This window comes from Ascaphus truei, chromosome 3 (assembly GCF_040206685.1).
Source record: "Ascaphus truei isolate aAscTru1 chromosome 3, aAscTru1.hap1, whole genome shotgun sequence".
Lineage (NCBI taxonomy): Eukaryota > Metazoa > Chordata > Amphibia > Anura > Ascaphidae > Ascaphus > Ascaphus truei.
In genome coordinates this window covers 232,654,195-232,681,735 of record NC_134485.1, presented here as the reverse complement: position 1 = coordinate 232,681,735, position 27,541 = coordinate 232,654,195, and the positions used below count along the sequence as shown (strand labels likewise).

General features: G+C 40.5%; 1 protein-coding gene across 4 annotated transcripts in view; it reads left to right on the top strand.

Annotated features, from left to right (window-relative positions):
* SH3RF3 (SH3 domain containing ring finger 3) overlaps window positions 1-27,541 on the top strand; it is a 425,668-nt gene that overhangs the window by 258,687 nt on the left and 139,440 nt on the right. For 2 of the 4 annotated variants that reach the window (XM_075590307.1, XM_075590305.1), the window contains exon 3: window positions 12,496-12,591. The exons of the other annotated variants lie outside the window; for them this stretch is intronic. In XM_075590307.1, coding sequence (XP_075446422.1) covers window positions 12,496-12,591 — 96 coding nt within the window. The remainder of the gene's footprint in view (window positions 1-12,495; window positions 12,592-27,541) is intronic. 4 annotated transcript variants of the gene reach the window in all.

Genomic DNA, 27,541 nt, shown 5'->3' with positions numbered 1-27,541 from the left:
TGGGAGCCACCTGCACCCAGACACTACCTTCCCCTCTGCGTCCCTGCTTCGACTGACGTGTGGTGCCAAGCGCACCAAATGTATCCTTATGCTTGCCAGGGACACCACAGTCCTATTGGCTGTGCTCCCCCTCCTGATCAGCAGCCCTGGAGCATGCTGGAACTAGTCCCTTGGTCTGATATGCAGAGCTTGGCTAATGGCCGCCGCACTATTGGAGGCACTGCGCATGCGCAAAAACCAAGATGGCCGCCGCCTGTGTCACGGAGCTCCAGAACTCCACCGGTTAGCACACCATCACAGTTTTCAGTTAAATCTACAGATGTAGCGTGGTTAAATTTTGCCGTGCGACACTTGGAGTGGGTGGAGCTTGGCCTAAGTGGCAGCAATCACGGCCCAGCACAGAGTGAATTTCCCACTTTCTCAGGATTGGGTGCTTAAAAATATTTTCTTAATTGGGCTTTTTTGACGAGTTGTTGATTACTGTATGTGAAAGTGAACTTTCACTTCTGTATTTTTTCATGTGAGTCTTATCATTTTGAAGGTTCTACGTAATGCTGTAACTACTAATGTGGTATTCTATTGAGCATGTGAAAATAGGAAATAACAGCGGACACTCACAGATACAGTTGTTGAAATGATTTAATTTGTCATCTTTCCGAGGATAATGGCGAACAGAGCCTACATTGCCTACAAGTTTTGACCTGTGCCGGGACTATTCACAGAGCTTTATTTCTGAGCTCAAAATGCTAAATACGCAATGAGAAGGCGTAGTGACATCATCATCCCTCTCCTAGAAGAATGTTCGATATCTCCATCTTAAATGCTGCGCACGGCCCATAGCGTAAAAAATATACATTTAATTTGGGAAATAGGGAGGGAGGAAAAAGGCTCACTCACAAGGGGAGATAAAAATCAAGCAGTTGTGAACATACATACATAGTCCTGGGAACTAGCTCCAGCTGTGCTCCAAGAATTGCTTTAGAATAAGCTGGCGATCTTACAGTCTCACGTGAAGGCAACGATCTAACGATCGTGGTCTGTGGAGCTGCTGCAGTCAGCAAGTCATACTCCCAGCCTCAGGCAGCTTAGGACGCGATCCGGCCCCGATCAGTCGTCCTGTGATGATGACGTAATGACGCTGCTACTTCTTGACGCGTTTCGTCACTCCGTGGTGACTTTTTCAAAGGAGTTTGACTATCAGTTCAATTGTGTGGTCATTTATACCCTAGTAACCCGTTCAACACCGTAAACAATAACTTAAACTGATTGCGATGATCAGCAAATCATAGACTGCTGTATAAAAGACAAATGTATAATAATGAATGAGCCTCTAAATATGGACAATAACAGTACATAACAACAGTGGGACAACAATGTCCATATCACAAGTGGAATACCATATTAAATATATGTATATAGTATTAATAAAATCTAAATACATTTCTCATATATATAACTGAAAAGTCAATAAAAAGGCCAGAAATATTCAATAATCTCATATAAATTCAGCTTTACCAGAGGATTACCTATATAGATATAACTGCAAATATGCATATATCTGAAAGAGACGGAAAAAAAGGTCACCAGTGCATACACAGCAAATACACTAAAAATGCCAAATTGAATTCAATTTGTTAGATAGCTTTATAAATTCACAAAAACAAAAAGCAGAGCAGTTGCTTACAAATGAGTAGGACAGTCAGATAATGTGTCAAAAACATAACACATAGCAGAGGATGAAGGAAGACTCAGACAATTGTGCTAGTGTCTAAAGATTCATTGAATCCACCAGGGGCCAAAGTGCCCAACTGGTAGATCCAATATGTCTCTCTTTTGCACAATTGTTTAAATATATCACCCCCGAAAGATAGGGGTGAAATAAATTCTAATTCAATAATTTTCAATGCTGCAGCGCCTCCATCCAGTGAGGATCCTGGATGGACCAGGATGGTCCCCACTGGCACTCATTTAATGTCCCAGAAAACAGCCACATGATTTAATCCAACAATGTTTTTTTAATGGTATAGTCAGGTTTACAGCAGCCATACTTCTGGAGCAATAATCCCTTTGTATAAGGCCCTGCAGGCCCCATCTAGCTCGTTTATCCCTGATGGCACACAGGATAATGCATACTCCCACTCAACAGGGGGAGGGGAGACAGACTGCCTGACTTCAAGGAGAGTGTCAGTATCTATCCCCAGGGTGTGGCTTGTAACCCTGACCCATAACAGGGCAAGTCTGATACTGACAGGCATCACATTTAGGTCATGTTACGCAGCCAGTATTCCCCAATGCTGGTTCCCATGGGAGATCTCCCGAATAATAATTATATTACTCTATTACCTCTACTCATCCCCCTTCTGCCTTTCTCTCTCACTTGGATTCCTGGCTCTCTTTCTTTCTCTCCTCAGACTCCCCTATTCTTCTCCTTGGGGACTTCAACTGCCACATTGATGACCCTTCTCTTCTTTTGGCCTCCCGCTTTCTCTCTCTAACCTCTTCTTTTGGCCTTCAACAGTGGACTGCAACCAGCACCCACAAAGATGGCCACTACCTAGACCTGGTTTTCACTAAAAACTTTTCTCTCACCGATTTCTCCATTTCTCCTTTTCCTCTCTCTGACCACTACCTCATCTCATTTTCTCTCTCGCTTCTCCCCCTCTCCATCTCCATCTAGCCCTCGTTTTTGCAGAAACCTGCGCTCTATTAACCTACCAGCTTTTGATTTCACTTTACGCTCCTCCCTCTCCTCTCTCAGTTCTGCTTTCGACCCTGATAACCTGGTCAGGAACTACAACTCTGCCTTATACTCCCTCTCTTGATCTACATGCCCCGCTTTCTCTCTGCCGTCCTCGCCCTTCTAACCCCAGACCCTGGCTAAATTCCCACACACGCATGCTGCGTTCCTCCATTCACTCCTCTGAACGCCTCTGGAGGAAATCTCATACGCTCGCAGACTCCTTCGCTACAAATTTAGGCTGTCCTGTTTCAACTCTGCCCTCTCAGGCTAAACAAACCTACTTTTCATCACTAATCAACACACACAAGTCTAACCCATGCCGACACTTTTCTGTCTTTGACTCTCTACTCAGACCACCCTCGGCTGCCTCCTCTTCTTCCTCCATCTCACCTCAGGACTTTGCTGACTTTAAGGAAAAGGTGGAATCAATACATCAGAACATCCCACCTGTTGCCTTCTCCCATCCCACACCACTTCCTAACTCTCCTCCTGCCTTTCTTGACTCTTTTTCTGCTATTTCGGAGGAGGATGTGTCACTGCTGATCTACTCTTCTCCCTCTACCACCTGCCCTCTTGATCCCATTCCTTCCCCTCTCCTAAAACCTCTTGCTCCTTCTACAATCCCTATGATCACACATATTTTTAACTCTTCCCTCTACTCTGGTACCTTTCCATCCTCCTTCAAGCATGCAACCGTTATACCATTACCCAAAAACAGCAAGCTTGACCCTACCTGTCCTTCTATCTATTGACCTGTCTCCCTCCTGCCTTTTGCCTCCAAACTCCTTGAACGTCTTGTATTCTCTCGGTTGCTACACTTTCTCAAAACCTATTCTCTTCTAAACCCTCTACAATCTGGCTTCCGCACTGCTCACTCTACTGAAACAGCCCACTAAAATAACCGATGACCTCCATGCTGCCAAAGACAGAGGTCATTACACTGATCATATTACTTGACCTCTCTGCAGCAACTGACACCGTGGACCACCCTCTTCTCCTCCACATTCTCCATACTCTTGGCATTCGTAACAAAGCTCTATCCTGGATCTCCTCTTACCTCTCCCATCGTACTTTCAGTGTCTCGTTTGCTAACAAATCCTCCTCCTCCTCTATCGATCTCTCTGTGGGGGTACCCCAGGGCTCTGTCCTGAGACCCCTTCTCTTTTCTCTTTACACTTTCTCTCTAGGTGACCTAATCACATCTTTTGGTTTTAAATATCACCTCTATGCTGACAACACACAAATTTACTTTCAACCCCTGACCTTACACCTGCTATACAGACCAAAGTTTATGAATGTCTCTCTGGAATATCATCCTGGATGACCATCCGCCGACTGAAACTTAACATTGCAAAAACAGAGCTCATACTTCCTCCCAAACCTGGCCCTACTACCTCCTTCCACATTACTGTTGGAAATATGATCATTCACCCAGTAGCCCAAGCACGCTGCCTAGGGGTCACACTCTATTCCTCTCTCACATTCTCCTCTCACATTCAAAACCTTTCTAAAACTTGTTGCTTTTTCCTCCGCAATATCCCAAAGATACACCCTTTCTTCTGTTACCCGACTACTAAAACTCTGACTCGGGCCCTCATTCTCTCCTGTCTCGATTACTGCAACCTCCTGCTGCCTGGCCTCCCTGCCTCTCACCTGTCTCCCCTACAATCTATCCTAAACGCTGCTGCCAGAATCACGCTACTCTTTCCTAAATCTGTCTTTGTGTCTCCCCTCCTGAAATCCCTCTCCTGGCTTCCGATCAAATCCTGCATCTCACACTCAATTCTCCTCCTCACTTTTAAAGCTTTACACTCTTCTGCCCTCCATACAGTACATCTCAGCCCTAATTTCTCGCTATGCACCATCCCGACTCTTGTGTTCTTCTCAAGGATGTCTTTTTCTACCCCCTTTGTATTTAAAGCCCTCTCCCGCCTTAAACCTTTCTTACTGGCTACCCCACACCTCTGGAATGCCCTTCCCCTCAATACCCGACTAGCACCCTCTCTATCCACCTTTAAGACCCACCTTAAGACACATTTGCTTAAAGAACCATATGAATAGCACTGCGGATAATCCTGGACACGATACATAAAGCTTGACCCCCTGCAAACGCACTTACTAGAATTCCCTCCTACTGTCTCTATACGCTCCCCTATCTACCAATTAGATTGTAAGCTCCTCGGAGCAGGGACTCCTCTTCCTTAATGTTACTTTTATGTCTGAAATACTTATTTCCATGACCTGTTATTTATATAATTTGTTATTTATATGATTACAATATGTATTACTGTTGTGAAGCGCTATGTACATATATAGCGCTATATAAATAAAGACATGCAATACAATATAAGGAAGTAGGAATCCAATTTGAATGTTGATCTATCCAATGATGAGTGGGTTACAATTTTACCATGCCTCAAAGACATCTATTTGTACAGTGACGAATTAGAATAGCCATAAAAATATCTTTAGGTGGTACTTCACACTAAAAATATGAAGTCTAATATTCCCAGGATCGTCCAATGAATGCTGGAAACAATGTGGCCAGACACGTCTAGCCCATATTTTTTTGTTCTGTCCACAAATTCAGCAATTCTGGCTATAATGCAACATCTAATAGAAGAAACGTTGGAAATTAAGATTCCATTGGAACCAGTTTTATCATCCTGGTCAACCTCATTGAACAGATCAACCCCACTTCACATGAATTAATTTCTCGCAAACGGCCGCCAGTTGCGCACTCAATCTCAGTGACTTGGAAGAGCCACCTACAAAAAAACACAGGGATTCATGGAATTGACGAGGTGATGCTAATGGGGAGACTAGCCTCTTTCCTTAAACAATCCAAAAATGTTTCACAACATGTGAGATTCTTTGATTAATAGATAATATAGAAATGGATATTCTCCTAAGCACTACTCCTCGAGTTTCTCCTCCTGACTGTCATGTATACACTCATATGTCATGAATGCTCTCTGTCTTTAAATATATTTAAACACATACAGTATACACTATGGGTGACACCCTTCCCCTAACCCCACCATCTTCCTTTTTTTTCCCCTTTCAATGAAATGTAAAAAGAAAAAAAAATCCATTCTAGCTTTTTCCTCATGGGAAAGGTACCTTTATCTAAACTCCCTAGAATTTAGTGACCTGTTCAATCCCCATAAGATGTAATGCTGATACACTGTGTCCCTGCAGTACTGTATCATTATAATCTGATGTGTTCCCTTTTTGATTGTGTTTTTTATGCTCTATAAAACACATTTTTAATGCTCTCGTCATTTTGTCTACATAAAGCAACCCGCATGGGCATTTAATCATGTATATTACATTTGTTGAAACATGTGACTCTTTGTTTAATCATACTGTAATCTTATTTCCATTTTGAGGACGTGTAAAAAAAAATTCTATTACTGTTGTTGTTGCACACGGAATAATGTCCACACCTTTCACAACCCACTTTAGGAAGTTTAAATAAATGAAGTGTTGTGGGTATAATCATCTGCATTATTGCCCCTAACTGTAAGAGATGTGTGCAGAGGTATGCAAAATGGAGACCGTTTTTAGGGTGAAATTGATATAAGGCTTTATTGCCTGTTCCTTTAAATAACACAGCAAACAAAAATATACCTAAACAACAAACACCTATCCTTGTGTAAGGGCTAACTCACTCCCCAGTCCCTATCTGTAAGACTAGGGGGAAAAGCCCCTTACCAGTATACCACCCCCAAAATCTCAGCGGTACCTTAAAGCAGGTGGCCCTTCAGGTCGGTGGTGTCCAGCTGTCTTGGTGTGTTGGAGGGTCCAGCCTCTGGCAGGTTCCTGGGTCCTGTGTCCAGGAAAAGAGGTCTGATCCTCTTCTGTCTTGTTTTCAATGCCCAGTCCTTCGGTGCACTCAAAACCTCTTTCCTCTTGTTAGCGCCCTTGTGTACTGAGGAAAATCTCTTTACTGTATCTCACATGACACTCTTTCACAGAGCTCTCATTAGGCAGATGGAGTTTGGTCAATTACCTGGCTGCACTTAACCAGCTCCCTGCTGGATTTAGAGGCAGTTTCTTCAACAGAGATACGTCCCTGTTACACTAACCAATTGCTGGATATTTTTGGACATTGCTTGTTCGCCATAATCGGTGTAAATTTACATTTCGTACACAATATTTCATAATTTTCTACAATATGCCAATGTTTTCTGACAGTGGCCCAGAACCACAGAAGTCAGTTGTTGACTAAACAAGGTGCTAACCCAAGGTAACACCTCGTTTAGTGTAAATGTGATCCTTCAAAGCTCAATCACTCATTGTTAACTGCTATTTTTGGATAAGGACCGGTGTGTTCATTTTTGTAGACGTTTCTCTCCCCCTTCTCCAAAACCCATATTTCAGGGTCTGTATGGGACATTAGCTAAGACATACTGTACTTAATGCGTCATGTTATTTGTAGCTAATGCAAGTTAGTGCTAACTTAATTTGTGTGAATCCTAGGATACATATACTGTGAGTACTAACAATACCAAGGTTGGTTCACCCCTCATCTGGGATTTAATATCCACATTGTGATTTGCTTCATACACTCTAAGTGGTTACTCCATGTAAGTGGAGTGGAGAACAGGCCAGACTGGTCTAAAAGGCTACATCTGTCCCTATTATCCATAAACCCCCATTTGGAGAGAAAAACATGAATCTTATTCTTCCACTGAACTGAGTGAGATTATTATCACACACTACTATCAAAACAGATGGACTGAAAGTTTCTGAACACCTTGAATATATATTTCTATTTCTTGGACTCATATGGGACAATATATATATATATATATATATATATATATATATATATATACTGTATATATATACATATATATATATATATATATATATATATATATATATATATATATATATACTGTATATATATATACATATATATATATATATATATATATATATATATATATATATATATATATACTGTATATATATACATATATATATATACTTAGTTAAGTTATGGTGGGTAAAAAAAAGTGACAAAAACCCTCCACAGCAAAGCAAATAGCAAATGGAAATAGGAACCATGTTAATGGTTTTGAAGCAAAAGGTGGCACTGTGTGCTCATTTGCATGTCATTTCCCAGAATCCCTTGCTGCAGTGGAAGTGCTGTGTGCTGGGTGATAATGGTGAAAGGCAGGGTTGCAGATCTGTCTAAGACATGCAAATGAGCATACAGTAATATTTCCATTTGATATATATATATATATATATATATATATATATATATATATATATATATATATATATATATCAAATGGAAATATTACTGTATGCTCATTTGCATGTCTTATATATACACACACAGCTTATGCTTGCTACATTGCACATCTTTTGAGCACAGCCTGGGTTAAGATGCATAGCCAGTAAACCTACCCACAGACAGCTGTTTTGACCTTAATGGGTCTCATCAGTGTGAGGTTGGTTAACTGGCTTTGCCCACCATAACTTAACTAATGTGTGGTGGAACCTACCCAAAGCTTCATATTGCAAAGCCAGTATAACCAACCCCACACTGATGAGACCCATTAAGGTTGAAAGAGCTGTCTGTGGGTAGGTTTACTGGCTATGTATCTTAACTCAGGCTGTGCTCAGAAGCTGTGCAATTCAACAAGCATAAGCTTATAGGGGACCATGTGAGAAAGAACCAACCATCACCCCAAAAGCCTGTCCTGTCTTTCCCATTAACAACGGCGGAAACTCCGCGATCCTGTGAGTCAGCAGGTAACCAGCACAACACACCGTTTACTAGTGAGATCTCCCAGAGGGCGGGGGAAAGCCTGTTACATACAGTACAGTGGCTACCGTTAAAATTTAATGGTCCAGCAGTAAAATGTAGGAAGTATCACTAAGAATTATGTATTTATAAATGGGCTGCGATAAGATAAATGTGTTAACTATGCAGTAAATAATTCATACGATAAAATAAGTATTAACTCTTAGAAATCAGCATTAATAAGCACTAGCGATATGGGAGATATCACACTGTTTTACTATAGTTATGTAATAAGATTTCCTACAAAACCATGGCTATTCGGTCTTATTTTGCCTATGCCTATTGTGGCTTTTATATACTTTGCACAGGCAAGATAGGCTTAACGTCAGCCTGGGGTAGGTGATACAAATTGGTGTTATTTGTTGGTGATAATTCAATATCTCCAGGTATCAGAGTTTAGTGAATAGCATCTTAAATGCTCATGAACAATACATTAGCTGTTAAATTCTCATTAGCATGCTGGAAAGTAAGGTGTGAAAAATTAGCATGCTGTCTTGCTGCAAACTCTTGGCGAAATAACACTGCAGTAAAAAACAAGTTATGACTGCTTTGTCACTTGTGATTTGGCTTTTGGCTTTAGATTTAGGCTTTAGTGATTTGGTCAATAAATAAAATGTTGTTAAATACTACTAACGCCATTTTTTTTTTTTCATTTATCGATCATTCGTGAATCCGGGCCTTACTGTTCATAGTGGTATAGCATATATACCAGATCATGTACACGTGACAAGTATTCCTCGCTATCCAACGTTTCACTTTACAATGAATGGCATATCTAATACTTTACAATGCAACCCTGTGGGCGTCTTTCGACGCCGGAATGCGTTATCCAACGCTCACCGCCACTGATTAACATGGGACTCCCGTTACAACGGTTTCACTATCCAACGCCACTTTCAGAATGAATTTCGTTGGATAACCGAGGACTGTCTGTATCAAGCTGATCAAGGGTACAAGCTTTCTATTTTCTTGTGCTTTCCGACCAGTCAAATAATGTCAATTTCTCAATTCAGTTACCTCACCAATATTCTGCAGCCAGCAGCTGCAATCTTTGGACTATGACATCTGGATAGCAGCAGTGACATGATAGATTTATTATTTACCAAAGGGAAAAATGTAAGCAATCCATGAGACTACATTACTTTTAAAGTAGGTCACTTGCAGGGAGACAAGAAAACTCCCACAGAGGGAAATGATATAAGAAAAAAGGATATTAAAAAAAATATTGGAAGCAACTTTATTACTACAGTGTATAAAACGTGTTTGCTTTGAGTGTGCCAAGCTTGTTCTGTTCATTGATTACGTAGCAGTAGGAGACCGTTGAATGTTATCTCCTGGACTATAAGTAAAGCAGTTTAGTATGGAATTTGTCTTGTAATTCACATGAAGCTTGTGATGAAAAGAGACCATCCACTGTGACCTAAAGCACCATGGCTCAGTTCCACTAAGTAATACTGAGTACTGGCTTGTGCAATGATGATGCTAATCTCACAGCTCACATTGACAGAGTGAGTTCTGCAGAGTTAGTTTTATCTACCCCAAGAGAGACTTGGATTGTTGGAAGGGTTTACAATCTGTTGTTCAACATCTGGAGAGAAAAAAATGCAAGCACTGTAGGCCTCATTTTTAATGGTCATCGTATTGAAGACCCTCTCAACAATGCCAGCAACGGGTGGATTTAGGATTAACAATGTCATTCTAATTTGCTTATTTCATTTTGTCCTCTGGCCAGCTAATATATGGTCCCAAATACAAGCTATCTCTGCCTGATTATGCTCTAAAAGATCATCGACAAGAGACCACATGAGGGAAGATTATCAGTCTTTAACAGCTGCTGAATGATGCAAGTTGGCCATTGGTTACACCCCCATCTGTATGCTAATGCTTGTCAGGCTGGGGAAAGTTTCCATCAGTATGCAGTATGCATAGGAAATGAGAAATATGTTAGTTCTTAGCTTTATTGTTTGACATGTTCAGTAGATTGATAATAGCTTAGAAGATTTTTGCACAAAATCTTCTTTATGAGTACATGAATAACGTGTATAACAAATGGTTTGTTAACTAGTCAATTGCTTGAGAAACACTTAATTAAACCACATGTTTTGAAGCTCTATAGATCGGTAACAGTGGCAAAAATGATCAGCAGAAGAGGCCGATTTAGAGTTGGGTAACATTTGTGTAATCGAGCAAAATCACGGCATGGGCACAAATTGCCGTTTTGTGCCTTGCAAAAATAATAAATCAGTTGAGAGTTAAGAAATAGATGCAAAATGCACTTTGTTCAAGGGTAGGTACATTTAGGACTCGATAGGCATGTCTATTACTAATTTATTTATATTAAACATCGATGTACACCCATTAATTAGCACCTTTCTTGCATTAGCGTCCAATGTAGAGTATATGTATCGGGTGTCCTTTATTTTGGAGGCATCTTAATTATGCATCTACGAGGACCAGGTGCAAATTAGTCTACACTATAAGAACACATGAATTATTGCATGGGTATTGATGCCCCATGGCTGCTTATGGGTGCACTGCGATATTGTGGCATGGTTGCTACCTGTATTATAGGAGAAAAGACCAAGAGGCAGTCAAAGGTATCTTCCCAAAGAGTCATATTTTTTCAGGAACTTGCAAATACTTTATGGGCAAACGTTATACAGCTCTATAGCACCTAATTCCAAATTCTAATTGTGCACACAGGAATTACCTAGCTGCAGCTGAAACATTTACGCCATCACTATTCCTGTGTTACCTAACAAAATTGGCCCTGAAATGTCCCCCTCCACTGAGTAGCTAAATGAAGGCAACCTAAAACTAATAATGCATGAATAATATATTCAGGGTTAATGGTTTAAACTTGAAATAACATCTTATGCATTTGTGATACAGTACAACATACATACTATTTATAAATCAGGTCCTGATATTTTCAAGTGATTGTCTTCGCCGACCACAACATAAACTGCAAATAAATGGCATTTATTGTAAAAAAAAAAAAAAAAAAAAAAAGATTAACTATACAGATGGTATGTTACAGGTAGTTCTCAAGTTACTAGAAAATGTACATTAACATAAAGGCGCAGAGAGGACATTTAAAAAAATACCTTTTTAAAATGAAAAAATTACGTTAGGAAACCTAACATGGCAGGATAGTGATAATGGACCGTATTTACTAAGCAGTCTTACCAGCACTGGAAGACTTGTTATAGCCCGTTGAAGTCAAGATGTCTTCCTGCACTGAAAGGTTTCTTATGGCAGAAGACTGTTTAATGATTAAAGGCTATTCTTGTTTTGTCAGGGGTAGCTTTTTAGTATACCAGCGATGTGCCCCATGTGGCCTTAACTCTTCAAAACGATATGCTGTGTAATGTATTAGTATGTATACCAGAAACATTACATTTTGTCCATGCAGAAATACATTGAAAATAAACACATACCACCCTCTTATATGCAGGATTTGCATTTCTATTGTTCCCACAGAGCCCGCTACTTGAATGGGCAGCAAGGTATCATCCCATGCTGCAAGGTGTCATGTGGCAAAGCACAGTAAGCATGGGCATACGTGTTACTCCAATAAAGTGTGAGAAGCACGAGTGGCATGTCATATAGCAGTTAAATCTATCGTTAGGAACGTCTGTTCTTGCTGGTGAAGCCTCACTCATAACCCCGTAGTCACTTTTTCTATTAGTTGTTAGTTAACTGCATACCAATTATGTAAATGCAAAATGAGGATGTTTTACTTGGGTTGAATTGAGCAAATGAAACAAATTCATGAATTCATAGATACACAGACACAATTACTCTTTTCAGTTACCATGGCTGGTTTGCTATGTTGTGCCTCATCAAGATATCATTGCTAGGGGGAAAGTGTGTTTATTTTATCAGCTTAATGGCATTGTAATAAACAATGGTAATCTTCTTGCAGGATGAAATTCTGACTGTGATCAGACGTGTAGATGATAACTGGGCAGAAGGAATGTTGGGAGACAAGATTGGGATTTTCCCTATTCTGTATGTAGAGGTAAGGATTGTGCACGCTCATTCTTAACATAGACAGATGGTACTAGAGAAGCATCCATGGAGTCTCCTGTACTTTCCCCGTTAAAATTGATAGGTGGCCTACAACAAAATAACAAGTTTTAGGATGGGAGTAACATTACGAAACTTCAGTATACTGTATGTGTAGGGAAAGATTTTTTTACTTACTGGTAAACCAAACATGTTAGATTCATCAAGCTCCAATGCAGGGTATCGCATGCGAACGCGGGATCAGGTGCGATGCCAGGCATCAGAACTTGATGAATCTTCCCCTTAGGGTCATTAATTATAGATGGGACATAGAAGTGGCTGAAGGGTTATATCGATCAAGCTCATGATGTCATTTTAGTGTAGAAATATATGGGAACTGACACAGTGGCCAATATACCGTTTGTAAGTTGATTAGTGGCCAGCCTGGCTCCCTCTAAAGGGCTATTCTTATGAAAACAACAGTCCTGCTGATTGTAGATCAACTATACAGTATAAAGTGACATTTGTAAGTTTAAACTTTACCCAGTCTGGTAATGATGAACAAATGGGTAATTGCAACATGCCAGAATTCAGCATCCATATGTAGTCGCAACAAAGACACAAAGTGGACTGAGTTATGGGATTCTATTAGGCACAATTGCATCTGACACCCATAGCAGTTAAAAATAAGAACAACCGGGCAGACCGATATGTAACAAAGCCTGCACGTGATGTTGGCATGTTTGATGTTGCACTCTCTGTAATAAGCGTGTAAGAATGTGTATATCGCCAGCCCGGTTAGTCTAATTTTTTAACATATAGACTCCCATGTTGCCTGTGGTAAGTAAGGCACCTTTCCTTGTGGCACCGCTCTATCTTTTTACGTGTGAATAATTGTTTGATTGGTGTGCAGTGTTCCGTTCCGACTCTCCTACAGGGACATGCAGCCAAATGTTCCCTGGCTGAATTATCTTCACTTTGCACTACCTTGATTTGGGGCAACATTAAAACGATTAATTGGTGATGTTGTATATGAACAACTTCTCTGTTATGATTATTGTGCTCTCTGGGATATATTTTACTGCACAGGAATAATGTGTAATAGTTCAGCAGAGACCGGGAAGCACCAAAGTGGAGATGAACGACGGTCCATTGTGGTGTAACACACCCAATTTGCCGTTAGCTGCCATTGACTTGAATGTCACTTAATGCCGTGTCGGGTGCCTTAACCTGCAACAGACCTTAGGGAATGTCATGTACACTTTTTTTTTTTAATATAAAGAGATAAGTAATCTCCCTGTCATTTGGTTAGACCAGGGGCGGACAACTTCAGCCCTCATTGGTCACCAACAGGTCAGGTTTTCAGGATATCCCTGCTTCAGCACAGATGCCTCAATCAGTCGAAGACTGAGCCACCGAGTGTATTTCTGACCCACGGGATATACTTATAGCATGGCACACAGGCATTTTGATATCTCGCTGTCAAGTAGTAAAGGATAATCTCACACACTAACTGATTCACCTGTAATATCAACTCCTCGCTATTATTGTTGGATCTAGATATTCAGATAATAATGGGCAAGTGGTGAGCGTAGACGAAGAGTCTGTAAAACCCTAAATGATACCATAAATCCTTGACACATCTACCAATGAATTAATGGTTTAATGAATCTGACAAGGAACTAATTCTGAAGTACATATGTCACCCCAATGACGTTTTTGGAACCCTAGAATTATGAAGCTTTTATCAGACAAGTTACTCACGCTTATAAAAACAAAAACCTAGGCACTATTTGTGTGGTGCTAAAACCATGTGAATAAAGTGATATACTTTAGTGATTAAAAAAAAGTGTAGGTGAGTGGCTCAAACCCAAAATTAACCCCCTTAAGGTTATAAAGATAATGTGAACAAAAACTAAAAAGGGAGCACCTTAAACCCTCTAATGTGTGATACTATAAATGATTCATTAGAATAGGAATATATATGAGGACAAAACTGTGTAGCAAACAATCAAATGGCACTTTAAGATAGAATAATAAAAATGGGACCATGGTAGAGGATCCTGGAAATTGATTCCCTCGTGGGATCCCGGAGGGATCAGCTGGAGTATTCAGTCTTCCTTCGCAGACATCATAGAGCGAAGAAGAAAGAATAGGGCACATATAGTGCAAATCAATAATGTTTTTATGGATAAAAAAGGACATCACAGTTCTCTGTAAAGTGGGAGAGTGTGAGTTTACAGAGAACTGTGTTGTCCTTTTTTTCTCCATAAAAACATTATTGATTTGCACTGTGTGTGCCCTTTTCTCTCTTCTTCTTTCTCCAGATGATCATACTAAGACTTTTATCCCTATTTACACTAAAAATTAAATCAACGAAATAACCAGGTAATGGATACCTTAAAAATATAAAATAGCAGGAGTAGGCACTGAGTCTGATACAGTACGAGTGAACTATAACTCCAACAGTGCAATTTGCCAACATTATTTCTCTAAAGCAGGGGTGTGCAAACTTTTTTGTCTGGGCCCGTTGCCTGCTCTGTCCCCCCCTCCCCCCCGCTGGCGCACGCACCCATACCTTTTCTCTGGTGTTTTCTGATGTCATGTGATGTCACATTACCATGGCAACTCGACGTAATGTGACCCCGTTGCCAGAATGCAGCCGGAGTCAAGGTAAGCGACTTACAGAGACCTTGCATGCTTCCCCGGCATTTAATTAAAATGTTGTGGAGAAGAGCACGGGGCCACTGTAAGCGCCGCTCACCCCCAGAAAATGTTGCGCCCCCCTGCTCTAAAGTATATTTGCATTAATTAGCACTGAAAGTGCAGGGGTGGAGGTGCAAAATCAGGTAGCTAATAGATGATCAGGCTAGTGCACGGGACAGATAGAACTTAGTATAGGGGGCTTAGTATAAGGAAAACAATAGCTCATAGCCCCTGAGGAAGTGAGAGGTCTTCACAAAACGCATAGGGTGATCCAGCGAATCTGTGTTGATTGTGGAAACTCCCGGCGGCCATCTTGGTGGGGACATCACCACTAAGGGTAGGTGCTGAGGTGCAGGAGATTGGAGAAGGGAGGATAGAGAGCGCAGGCAGCGCAGGCTCCAAAGTGTGACACAGACACGCAGTCCAAGCATACACGGTGGGATCCTAGAGGTCCTCTAGGTGGTTCTTGCTATACTTGATCGGGTTTTATGTGTCTACTGCAGTAAGCACAAATGTATGGGCAATTGTTTATCACTTTTATTTTTGTTCTATTTTTGTGGAATAAATCGTATACACTATGAGAGTTGTCTCTGTGTGCTCTTCTATTTTTAGTTGAAGTGGATTTACAGAAGATCTATATCTCTCTGAAGAAAGCAGTACCAGGGGTTCTCTATACCTATGAGTTTTCCATATTCAGACTGGACATTCTTTATGTGATATATTTTTTATTCTATGATTATGCCACTACTTTATTCTCTGGGTTGTCCTATATGTCTCTATACCTGACTCACTAGTTGTTTTTATGCCCTTTTAACTTTTATTATTTCAATATTTTATTTTGTCCCCCATTTTGTTTTATGGTTGAGCGCTTATGGGATTTTAGTACTATTTATATGTGATGGCACTGTATATAAGTGCTACCAGTTTAAAACTGCAATAATTAAAATTGTACCCAGTTACGTGCTTTGCTTGTGATTTATGTACGGTAATCAACAATTCAGAATAACAACCAAAAGAAACCTTGATAAACAATTTTTCCCACAGATGCTCGATCAATCTAATTGGTGATGAAACGGTTAACATGGACTGTTGCTACTTGTAACTATAGCAATGGAGTGGCATTTATAGCTGCCGACAAAAGGGCTGTGCTTGATTGCCTCTAGTGAGCCAACGTAGCGGTAGTGAAACGTGTAGAGCGGGAGTGAAACGCGTACGGCGTGATGACGCCATAGTAGGAAGTGGTCAGTAGGAGACAGAGTGTAGATGAAGTTGTGCGGTCTCCGATTAAGAGCTTAGATAATAAAGACATTGAAATATTGAGCTAGCTAGTACAGGAATCACTGAACTATTCAGAATAAGGGCAAGTTAGCTTATTTCGGATCTTATTAGTCGAGCCAATTGATTTACGAACAATAAGTCTGACCTTGCATTATAGGCTTTTGTTTTCCTATGCTAAACTCTGTCCTTTGCACTCATCTGCTAATCTATTAGCTACCTGCTTTTGCAGATCTCTCCTCCACCTCTACACTTTCAGTGCGAATTTATGCATATATCGTTCTGAGCAATAGTGCTGGCAAATTACACAGATTCTTTTGGAGTGAGTGTTCACTTGTACTATATCAGACTCCTGCTATTTTATATAAAAAGTTCACTACCTAGTAATGTTGTTGATTTTTTTTTGTGTGTTAATAGTAACTAATTAATTAAGTCTTATTATGGTCTCTAGGAGTGCCACCAAAGTGAATATCTTTTTTTATGGGGTTGGTCTATGTTCTCATTACACATCTCCATTTCAATACATAATGTATTGTCATTTTAAATAAATGTAAAGAATTAAAAATGACTATTTCAATAATTTGCAAGCATATATAATATCTGTACCATATATACTTACATTACCATAACTTAGAAGGGAGTTTGTATGAAAAAACTGCACTTGGTTGCTTAGGCAGCTAATATAAAATTAGCAGGAGTAGTTGAAGAGCACTGTCCTACAGGCTCAAATATTAATGTCTTCCCCCTATTACTAGATTTGCACATGCAACTACGTTGGCATTTCCCTCGTCCACCTGCCCCAACCCCAATCCACCAAATATGCTGCTGCCAGACTAATTTATCTCACTCACCGCTCCACTTCTGCTGCTCCACTATGCAAATCCCTACAGTGGCTTCCCATATCCTCTAAAATGAAATGTAAAACCCTAGTTCTGATTTACAAAGCACTCAACGATGCTGTCCCCCTTTACATCTCACCCTTCATCCCCTAAATATATCCCTAAATGCCCTCTCCTCTCACTCCCGCCTATAAAACCTCTCCATGCTGCTCCCTCTCTCTGGAATTCTCTACCACGCTCTCCCAGCTTTCAGACTTTTAAACACTCCCTGATAAAAATGTGAGTTAAGAAAGCCTATCTGGCATACCCCTAATATACACCATCCCCTACTGGGACAAGCTGTGTGGCTGGACCAATCCTGACACTATCTACAGATGCAGCAATGAGTATCCGAACACTTGCCTTTGAAAATCTGGGGCAATCTCCCAGTAATGCTGCAACATTTCTGTGACATTTCTGCAAACAGACTAATGGCCCAACAGATTAACACAGCGGGGGTCACTGGAAGTCTCATTCAGTTTGAATGGGACTGCCAGGGACCCCCGCTGCGTAAATCCGATGGGCCATTAGTCTGTTTACAAAAATGTCACAGAATTGTTGCAGCATTACTGGGAGATTGCAACAGATTTTCCCAGGCAAGTGTTCGGATACTCGTGGCTGCATCAGTAACACCCCATAAAATTTACACCCCAAACCTTAATGGGATCAGCTGTCGGGGCTGGACCATATCCACCCTGAGGTACACTCAGTCCCACAATGAGCAGCCACTTTACCTTTTGTTCCAACATTGCCGATTATTCCCTCTAGTTTGGAAGTTCTCATGGGGAGGGCCCTCATTACCTCTTTTTATTTGTTTACACTTGTTTGTATGTCATTCTGTTTATGTAATATCCATAACTCTGTACCCCCATTGTACCGCACTGCAAAATATATTAGTGCATTACCAATAAGCAATAAAAAAGGTACAAACAAGCATCAAATTAAGAAAATTTAACAATCTTTATAATTTTATTAAGCAGTTGAATGATGTAGACAAACGTTTTAATAACAAGCAACAATCATATTGTAGAGTAGCACTTCTTTCTATTTGCATCACATGACAACTCCTATCTCACTGCCAGGGATCCTCTTCAAATTCCCATAATAATTAATCTGTTAAATGTAAGGGGTCATCTTTAAAATCATACTACCTTATACAATGTACAGTACGTATCTCAATAGGAAAAACAACATGGGGACTGGCCCAGTTTCTCATGCTAGATCTCTTCAGCCTAGTGTTCAGTGAGTTAAAGACATGATAAATGTGTTATTTGGAGAACTGTACAGTATAGACAAATAGTCAACAAGCTGTGATACTGTATTTAATACAGCACAAACTGGGTGGCGCAAAATTTTCTGGGGGGTGGGGTCGCGGCGCTCACAGAGGTCTGCACTCTTCCCTACAACATTTAAATAAAATGCGGGGCAGGCCCGAGGCCTCTATATGTCTCTTACATTCTCTCCGGCGGCTTCACCGCGGAGTCAAATGCCAACGCAACGTCACATGACGTGATGTCAAATGACGGCCCTGATGCCGGAGGAAAGGTAAGGAGAGGGGTGGAGGGGGGGGAGCAGGCAGGGGGCACACACAAAAAGGTTTGCACACCCCCGTAATACAGAATGTGAGTGCAGGAAGCTTCGCAATAATTCTCACCTTAGCAAATATATAGTATACACAGGGTTGCCACCACTCCGGTTTTTACCCGAGGCTATGGGTTTTGGCCATGTATCTCCAGGCTACGGGTTTACCTAGTAAACCGGCGGATGTCGACAGCATTGTCTCCAGGCATCCTCGACGACCTTCCGGCTTCCCCCTGCAAATACTGCCAATATGGCTCCACGGCGTCAAATGGCGCTGCGTTGCCATGCCAATGGGAATGCTACGTGACGTAACATCATCACGTGACACCCGTTCCCATGGCAACGAGATACTACGTGACGTCATGTGGGGCCACGTTGCCATAACAAAGCGATGTCACATGACGGCACCCCGTTGTCGTGGCAACTTGACGCCGCGTGCCATCGTAATGTCACGTAGCATCCTGTTGTCATGGCAACGCGGCACCATTTGACGCAGCGCAGCCATATTGAAGGGAGTTGCTAGGGGAGATGTTGGGAGGACTCCGCTCAAGGTAAGTGCAGCATTTAAAAAAACAAATAAATATCAGGGTTGGCCTTCAGTAGAAGGTGGCAACCCTGAGTATACATTATTCTCTCAATTATTTTTTACAGCTCGATTGATCACCCGTATTTACCTACTCCTTTGTGTTCTTAATTAGAATATAATATACAGTATGTAACCTCAGTTTGAATTCTGTAAAAAAAAAAAGCATTTAACATAGCCATATTGGGAACTTGTTTTTATACTCATTAGCAGTTGAATTGTAGCGCAACATAAATCTTGCATCAGATGTCAAGAAGAGAAAATGAAAAATACAATGTATATATCAGAAAGACTGATATCTGTAATTCACATTTAGTACTGTAATCAGGCTCTCATTATATTGCATCTTACACAACATTTCAGTGGAAAGCCAGTTTTGTTTTCAATATTTTTAAAAGGTAATTTATTTTCATTATACTTTTCTAATTGCAACAAACATAGTTAAAATGTCTAGTTTCATTAAAAAAATATTCTCTGCAGCACTGTTAAAATGCATCCACAATACAATTACCAACATTCCACAGCCAGCCATTCACCAAGGTATTTAGTACTGTTGTGTTACTATATAATTACCGCAGAGCTTTGATTTCTTGAAGTATTGAACAAGAACCCTTCAGAAACAAGTCTTCAATAAGGGTGGATTTGTTAGTGAATTGCTTAAAGCAAAAGTGAAGCAATTATCACTATAGAAACCTTGTCATTAACTTGGCACACAAAGCAATAGACCGCGTTCTGTGTTCTTTCCTATTCAGAAATTAATACTACGTCACAAGCCATAGGTGATTGATCACCGGAATATCAGAGTGGGATGGAGAATGATTCTCCGGACATGTCACCAAATTCTAATATATTTTTTATTTAATATGGGGAACATTGAACAATTGGCAAGCAACTGTGATTATTATTATTATTATTATGTAATTTTACAAGTGTGTATATATATAGGCACCCAGTCACTCACCCACGCACCCAGTCACTCAGTCAGCCAAGTCACTCAGTCAGCCACCCACCCAGTCATTCAGTTACTCACCCACCCACTCAGTCACTCACCTACCCAGTTACCCACCCAGTCACTCAGTCTCCATGGCTACATACCCTTGGTTGTAGACCACTGGAACTATGTGCTTTCACCCTGTTTTTACTTATTTTTTTTTTATAAAAACAAACCTAAATGTCAAAATACTTGGAGAAATAAAGAAAATACTAAAAAAATTTTTTTCAAATAACCTATGTTATATGCTGATTGCCAGGAACAAGGACAAAAAAGACACAGACTTTACTTGAAGAGTTGTTTCTGTAGTGAATCAGCACCTCACACATAAGGGATATTAATCATTGTTTCATAAAGTGCCTGTAAAGATGTGTGCAGAGGTATATTTAATGGAGAACGATTAGGGTGAAATGAAATCCTGGCTTTATAATATCTAAACCTTTACTCCAGCTCTCTCTAACTGGGTGGCTAGCTAAGCTAGTTACCACCCCAAATATATATATTATATATATTATATATAGTTATAGTTGTAGGGGAAGGCCTCGCTGCTCTCTTGGGTCAGCACCCTTGTGTGCTATGGAAATGTCCGTATCCAGGTTTTGTGCCCTTGTCTTGCTGTCAGCATACAGCCCTTCTGTGTGCATCAAGACATTTTTTCCTCAGGTCAGCACAGTTGTGGGCTAAGGGAAATCTCTACAGTCTTCCTCCTCCTTAAGTCAGCCCCAATGTTAGCTAAGGAATCTCTCTCCTGTTTCTCGCATCAGGCTTTTTCTGAGTCCTAATCAGCCAGGTGGAGTCTAGTTGATTGCCTATGTGCAATTAACCAGTACACTGCTGGATTTAGAGGCAGTTTCTCCCAAACAGTGATAAGTCCCTGTTACTGCGCCCTCTTAGGTGGTATAGTGGGCAATAAATCTTCACAGTTTAAATAAATTAAAACAAAGAGTATCAAGGGAGATCCTGCCCTGGATTTTGTAGGTGAAAGTCTACAATTGTGATGGTTGTCACAAGTTTGACTCATGACATCAAAATAGTAGCGCACTGCCAAGGGAGCCAGGTTGTATAAAAATGAAAAATGTATTGAAAATAAAGCATCACCCAAAGGAGGTGTAGGACCTCATACGTGTTTTGCACACTAATGTGCTTTATCATGGAGTATGGGTTGTTAACCAAAGACCCTCATTTAATCCATTTAGAAAGCACATCTTTTTACAAACGATTTATTGATGATTTAATTATGATTTGGGAAGGTGACTTACCGTATTTCCTCGATTGTAAGATGCACATTTTTCCCATTTTCACATGGCTGAAATAAGGATGCATCTTAGAATCAATGTACTAAAAAATAAAAAAATCAGCTGGGGGCGCTGCTGGAGATGCCGGCTGGGTTCTTCAGTGTGCAGCAACTGCATGGCTGAGATAAACACATGGCTGCGTGCACGCGCCCCCTCACCGACATGCAGAGAGATCAGCTCAAGATGCCTGCCAGGGATCTTCACATTGCTCAGCAGCCCCCCCACCTGCCAAATCTCTGTGAATTGCAGGAGGTGCAGAGTGAGCTGTGTATGTGTTTGTGTGTGTGTGTGACTGTGTGTCTGCATGTGTCTGTGTGTGTGTCCTCTCTCCCCATTCTGTGTCTGTGTCTCTCTCCCCATTTTGTGATTGTGTCTCTCTCTCCATTCTGTTTCCGTCTCTCTCTCCCCATTCTGTGTCTGTCTCTCCCTCCCCATTCTGTGTCTGTCTCTCTCCCCCCGTTGGTTATTAAAGGGTCATGTGACCCTACAGAGCGCTTGGAAATCACATTTCCATGTCTCTCCAAGCACTGAGCTTTGGAGAGCGTACGTGCGCGAGAGCGCCGCGTGAGCATGGCCATACTTATTGGGTATCACTGAAGTGATGTCGCCAAGCGTGTTCAGCGTTAGCATGGCCGCAGCATAAAATTGTAGTGCAGTCTAGTGTAGAATAGTGTAGTGTAGATAAATGTATGCTATTGTCTGCAAGTTAAAAAAAACTAAATTCTGCACATTTAATATAGTGGTGTTTTCCCCCCAATTTTTTTTATTAAATCAAGGGTGTATCTTAGAATCGAGGAAATAGGGTAGTAACACTGCACTTATTATTTTTATTTTATAAATCCAAATCCTTTTAATTTAAAATTCACATATAATTTTAATCACCGCCATATACATTATCTGGATCTTCTACTTTATATTGATATGAAGAAAGACATCCAAACGGATGTCTTTAGAAAACAAAATTCAAGTAACATGTTCTTGAAGGCAGATAGATGCCATCCCCAGGCAGTCATTAAAGGTATTCCCAAGGGCCAATTCCTCAGGCTGAGGAGGAACTGTTCAACACAGGACGATTTCGTCCTACAGTCTGGGGAATTGTGCAATCGCTTTATCCAAAGAGGCTACAAACAGGAGGATTTACAATGGGCCTTTGAAAAAGTTCTGGCCATAGACAGACATTCATTATTTTACCCTAAAGAATGGGGTCCTGGACGGGGGTTGACAGATGAAAGAACTATTAAAAAGAATAAAAACGTAAAAAGAGGTATTTGAATACTAAAAATGATAGACTGGAGCAGGACAATATTTCCTTGGTTAAGGATGATATTCCTATGTTCATAACACAATTTAAGAAATGTAATAATCAAGTAAAACGGCTTATGCCCAAACTTTTACGAATGGATCACGATTTAAGAAAATATGTTGAACAAGGACCGCGATTTATATATAGACGAGCAAAGACAATTGCGTTGTTTGTATCCCCCAGTTATGTTACCACTCCCTCATTGACAACACAGACCTTTAGTACAAAGGGCTCTTATAGATATGGGGGTTGTAAAATATGTCATCTGATGAAACCATCCTCACATTTTTCAGGTTCAAATTTGAGTAAAAAATGTCAAATGAAAACATATAATACGTGATCTACCTCTTAACATGTGGTTGCAGTAAATATGATGTAGGACGAACTACCAGATCTCTGAAAATAAGAATTATGGAACATTTGAGATTAATTAGAAAACAAGACCGTTCACATCCCGTATCCAAGCATTTTTCAGAGTGTAGACTTGGGGTGCTAATAATCTAACTGTTAAAGGCATTGAGAAAGTAATGTTAAAGGAACGAGGAGGAAACAAGCTCAATCTTTTCGACCACAGGGAGGCTTATTGGATTTTTATGCTACAAACTCATTCTCCATGTGGTCTAAAAATTGAATGGAACCTCAGCTATTTTTTAAAAATTATAATGCTGAATTAAAATGTTGTAATAATGTGCCAAAATGGAAGGGTTTTGTTGTGGATTACTAAGGAGCTTAAAATGATGTTTACTACTTATAATATAGATCTGCATTGTCAAGTTTACAGTCTTTTTATCCCTTCTTCTCCATCCTTTCTCCCTCTCCCTTTTGCCCATTTCCATTCCTTCCCAACTCCCCCCCCCCCTCACCCCCTTCACCCCCCCTCTTTTGTCCTTGGTGCTATTAAAAATGGTTTAGATCATAAATCTTTTAAAAATGTGTTTTTTTATAATAGGATTAAACTAGGTTTGGTTAAGTTAGGTTCAATAAATAGAGCATTTTATTCAAAAACAAGATTTAATTAAAACATAGAAACTTGCATTTTCTGGCATCCTGCAAATTTTTCATTCACCCTGAGGAGGTGTATTATATTAACAGTAGAAATGTTATTACATAAAAACAATTGTAGAATTTTTTTTAACAATGGATGATGTCAAAATATGCTCTTCATCGATTTCCAATGCCTTAATATTGGTTTATATATTAAGATGTATCACTATAGGAGATATGATGATCCATGTTATGTGTGTTTGTTTTTTTGTTGATGTTTGTTTGGGGGAGTTGCCATGGTGACCCATTGATGTGTATGTAGCACTGCTACCCCCCCCCCCCCCCTCTGGGAGATCTTGCCTAGCTACTGGTCTGTGTGGTGCTGGTTACCGGCTGGGAAGGACTCCAACTCAGATTCACTCTATAATTTGGAATGCATTCTCCCTCATGCAGAAAGGGGAGGGCACAGGGTCTGCAAAATGATTGGCTGCAACACAGACCCAGTGTCACCTCCTCTCCTGCCACTCAGGGAGCCTACGTGAGGGAGGGGTAAACCCCACAGGGTAGCCTGTCACTGTCTGTAGCTATTAGAACTTACATGACAGGAAGGCAGAAAGATAGTCTGGACCAGCCATGGCTATATATAATGAAGTTTTGTTATGATGCAATGTATTTCAATTGCAGCAATCTTGTTGTGCTCTGGCTCTGCCATGCTATATTCATATGTATTCCACTTGCTGGCTTTATAAATTTTGCGCATGACAGTATTCACTACTGCCAGATTGACACACGCAATAGTTACTAATAGTGTTTAGACTTGGAGGCTTTGGCGTTGGGGAAGTCGTGGAGCTGATTGTTGCTTTTTGTTTTCCAGTCAAAAGGAAATACATGTAAAATACACATAGAATAAACGTATATAAGCAAGAAAAGAGGGTAAAAACCAGTCCTCAAAATGATAATCCAATGTAGAAAATGGAAGCTGGTACAAGGGGTCTCCGGCTGCTCTCAGAATGGACAAACCACGTCCATAGGGAATCTACAGAGAAAAAAGAGGAGAGAGCGCACGCCCCATAGTGTAAAACTGTATATTTAATGAGGGGAAGGGGAGGAAGGGGGGTAAGAAATAATAATCACCACCATCCAGTTGCTGCGCTCCGTCCTGGGGGAAACCCCGATCACAAACAGGATGGGCCACAGTCCCAGCAGATGTCCAGGGCCAGTGGATGTTGTAAAAATGTCCAAGGATCATGGAAAGTGGCTCCTTGCTTGCAGGCCTCTATGGTGCCAGCGCTTGGATCGGTTCACTCCAGCGCTCCGTGATGACGTAATGTCAATGCGTCCGACGTGATGACGCTCCCTGACGCGTTTCGTCACTCACGGGGGACTCTCTCTCTCTCTCTCTCTCTCTCTCTCTCTCTCTCTCTCTCTATATATATATATATATATATATATATATATATATATATATATATGTATATATATATAGACATTTACATATCCATACATACATACATACAGGCATACCCCGGTTTAAGGACACTCACTTTAAGTACACTCGCAAGTAAGTACATATCGCCCAATAGGCAAACGGCAGCTTGTGCATGCGCCTGTCAGCACGTCCTGAACAGCTATGCCGGCTCCCTATCTGTACCGGAGCTGTGGGCAAGGGGGGAGACTATAGAGCATGTTACAAATGTGTTATTTACATCAGTTATGCACGTATATGACGATTGCAGTACAGTACATGCATCGATAAGTGGAAAAAAGGTAGTGCTTCACTTTAAGTACATTTTCGCTTTACATACTGTACATGCTCTGGACCCATTGTGTACGTTAATGCGGTGTATGCCTGTATAAATTTGATTATAAATTAATATACTGTACTACTGTATATGAAATTATCCAGCATACCAAATCTTTAACTTGACAACACCAAAGTAGATAAAGAAAAAATTGAAAAAGAAGAGAACAAAAAAAATATATGTATAAATATATTAATAATAACAATATACGAATATAGAAATAATGAAAAGAAGAAAAGAAAGAAGAAGAACACTGACTCATAATGAAAAAACTGGCAAATAAGCGCATAATATACAATTTATATATAATAACTAAATAGAAAACACAATAATACAGTTAAAAAAATGCGTATTTATGAAACTTTTTACAGCATACCCTTTTGGATCTAATCCAACAAAGGCTTATAAAGACTCATAAAAAAAAAAAAAAAAATGATGAAGTTCCCAGTTTGTATTATTTCCATCTGGAATCAGAGTTTTAAGGGAAAAGATCCAAAACATTTCTCTATGATTTAACTGAGCAATTATATAACCCCCCTAATATGTGTGGGGACATGCTATAGTGCTGGAAAAGAGAAAGTTTTGAGATCCCCCAATGGACACATGGTCCAGTGTCTAGATACAGGATATCTAAGATCCTTATGATGAATAGATCTGAGATGCTCCATAATACGAGCCCTAAGCAGTCTAATTGTACGTCCTACATAACCCTTACCACATGCACAACGAATTAAATATACAACAAAAGGATGTATTACAGTTTAGGAAATATTGCATTTTAAATGATCTCTTTATATTAGTGCATTAAACCAGTTTTGTTTGTTTCATATACAACGCAGATCCACTCATTACGTCATCTGAGCATGGCTCCCAAACATCTAATACCTTTCTTTCCCCGGCCACTGGCATCACCATGCTGAGGACGCGACCCAGCTCCTCAAGCGGCCCCGTGCGAATGACGTCAGGTGTGTGTGTATGTATCTGTGTGTGTCTGTCGCCGTGTGTCCATTACCAATAAAGCGTTGAATAGATGTTTAAAAAAAAACAAAAAACAAACATCTATCTAATATTTGCAATATAATGAGTCTATTGTGTGTTGAGGAAGTGTCCGCTTCTCTGTCTGTGGTCATTTAACTAACTGTGATCACCTGAGTTTTGGCTATTGGTGTTTCCCATTAGCTCGGTAGTTACTGCGGAGGTGTGGTGGGTACTTCCTGAACATATATAGTATGTCCTTTTCTAAGGTTAATAACTCTATGATAAAGCGCTTGGTGCGCGAAGCGCGCAAGAGGATTTTCTGTACAAAACCACAATGTTGAGGATGATTCTTGCACAAGAATAAAACCTACCTTTTTTCTGCTGGCTTTCACAAAAAATTCCCAACAAGCCTGCCTTGGATCGCCTGGTGGCTGCCCCTGGGGTGGGGGGAGGCGGTATTGTGAGGCTTTGACGCTGTCAGCGCCTGCACTGAAGCTCCAACAACCATATTGTTTCCTAGCACCCTTTCCTCACTTTCACCCACACTGCAGCTGCAGTAGCCCTCTTTGTTACAGGTGTCCTGACTT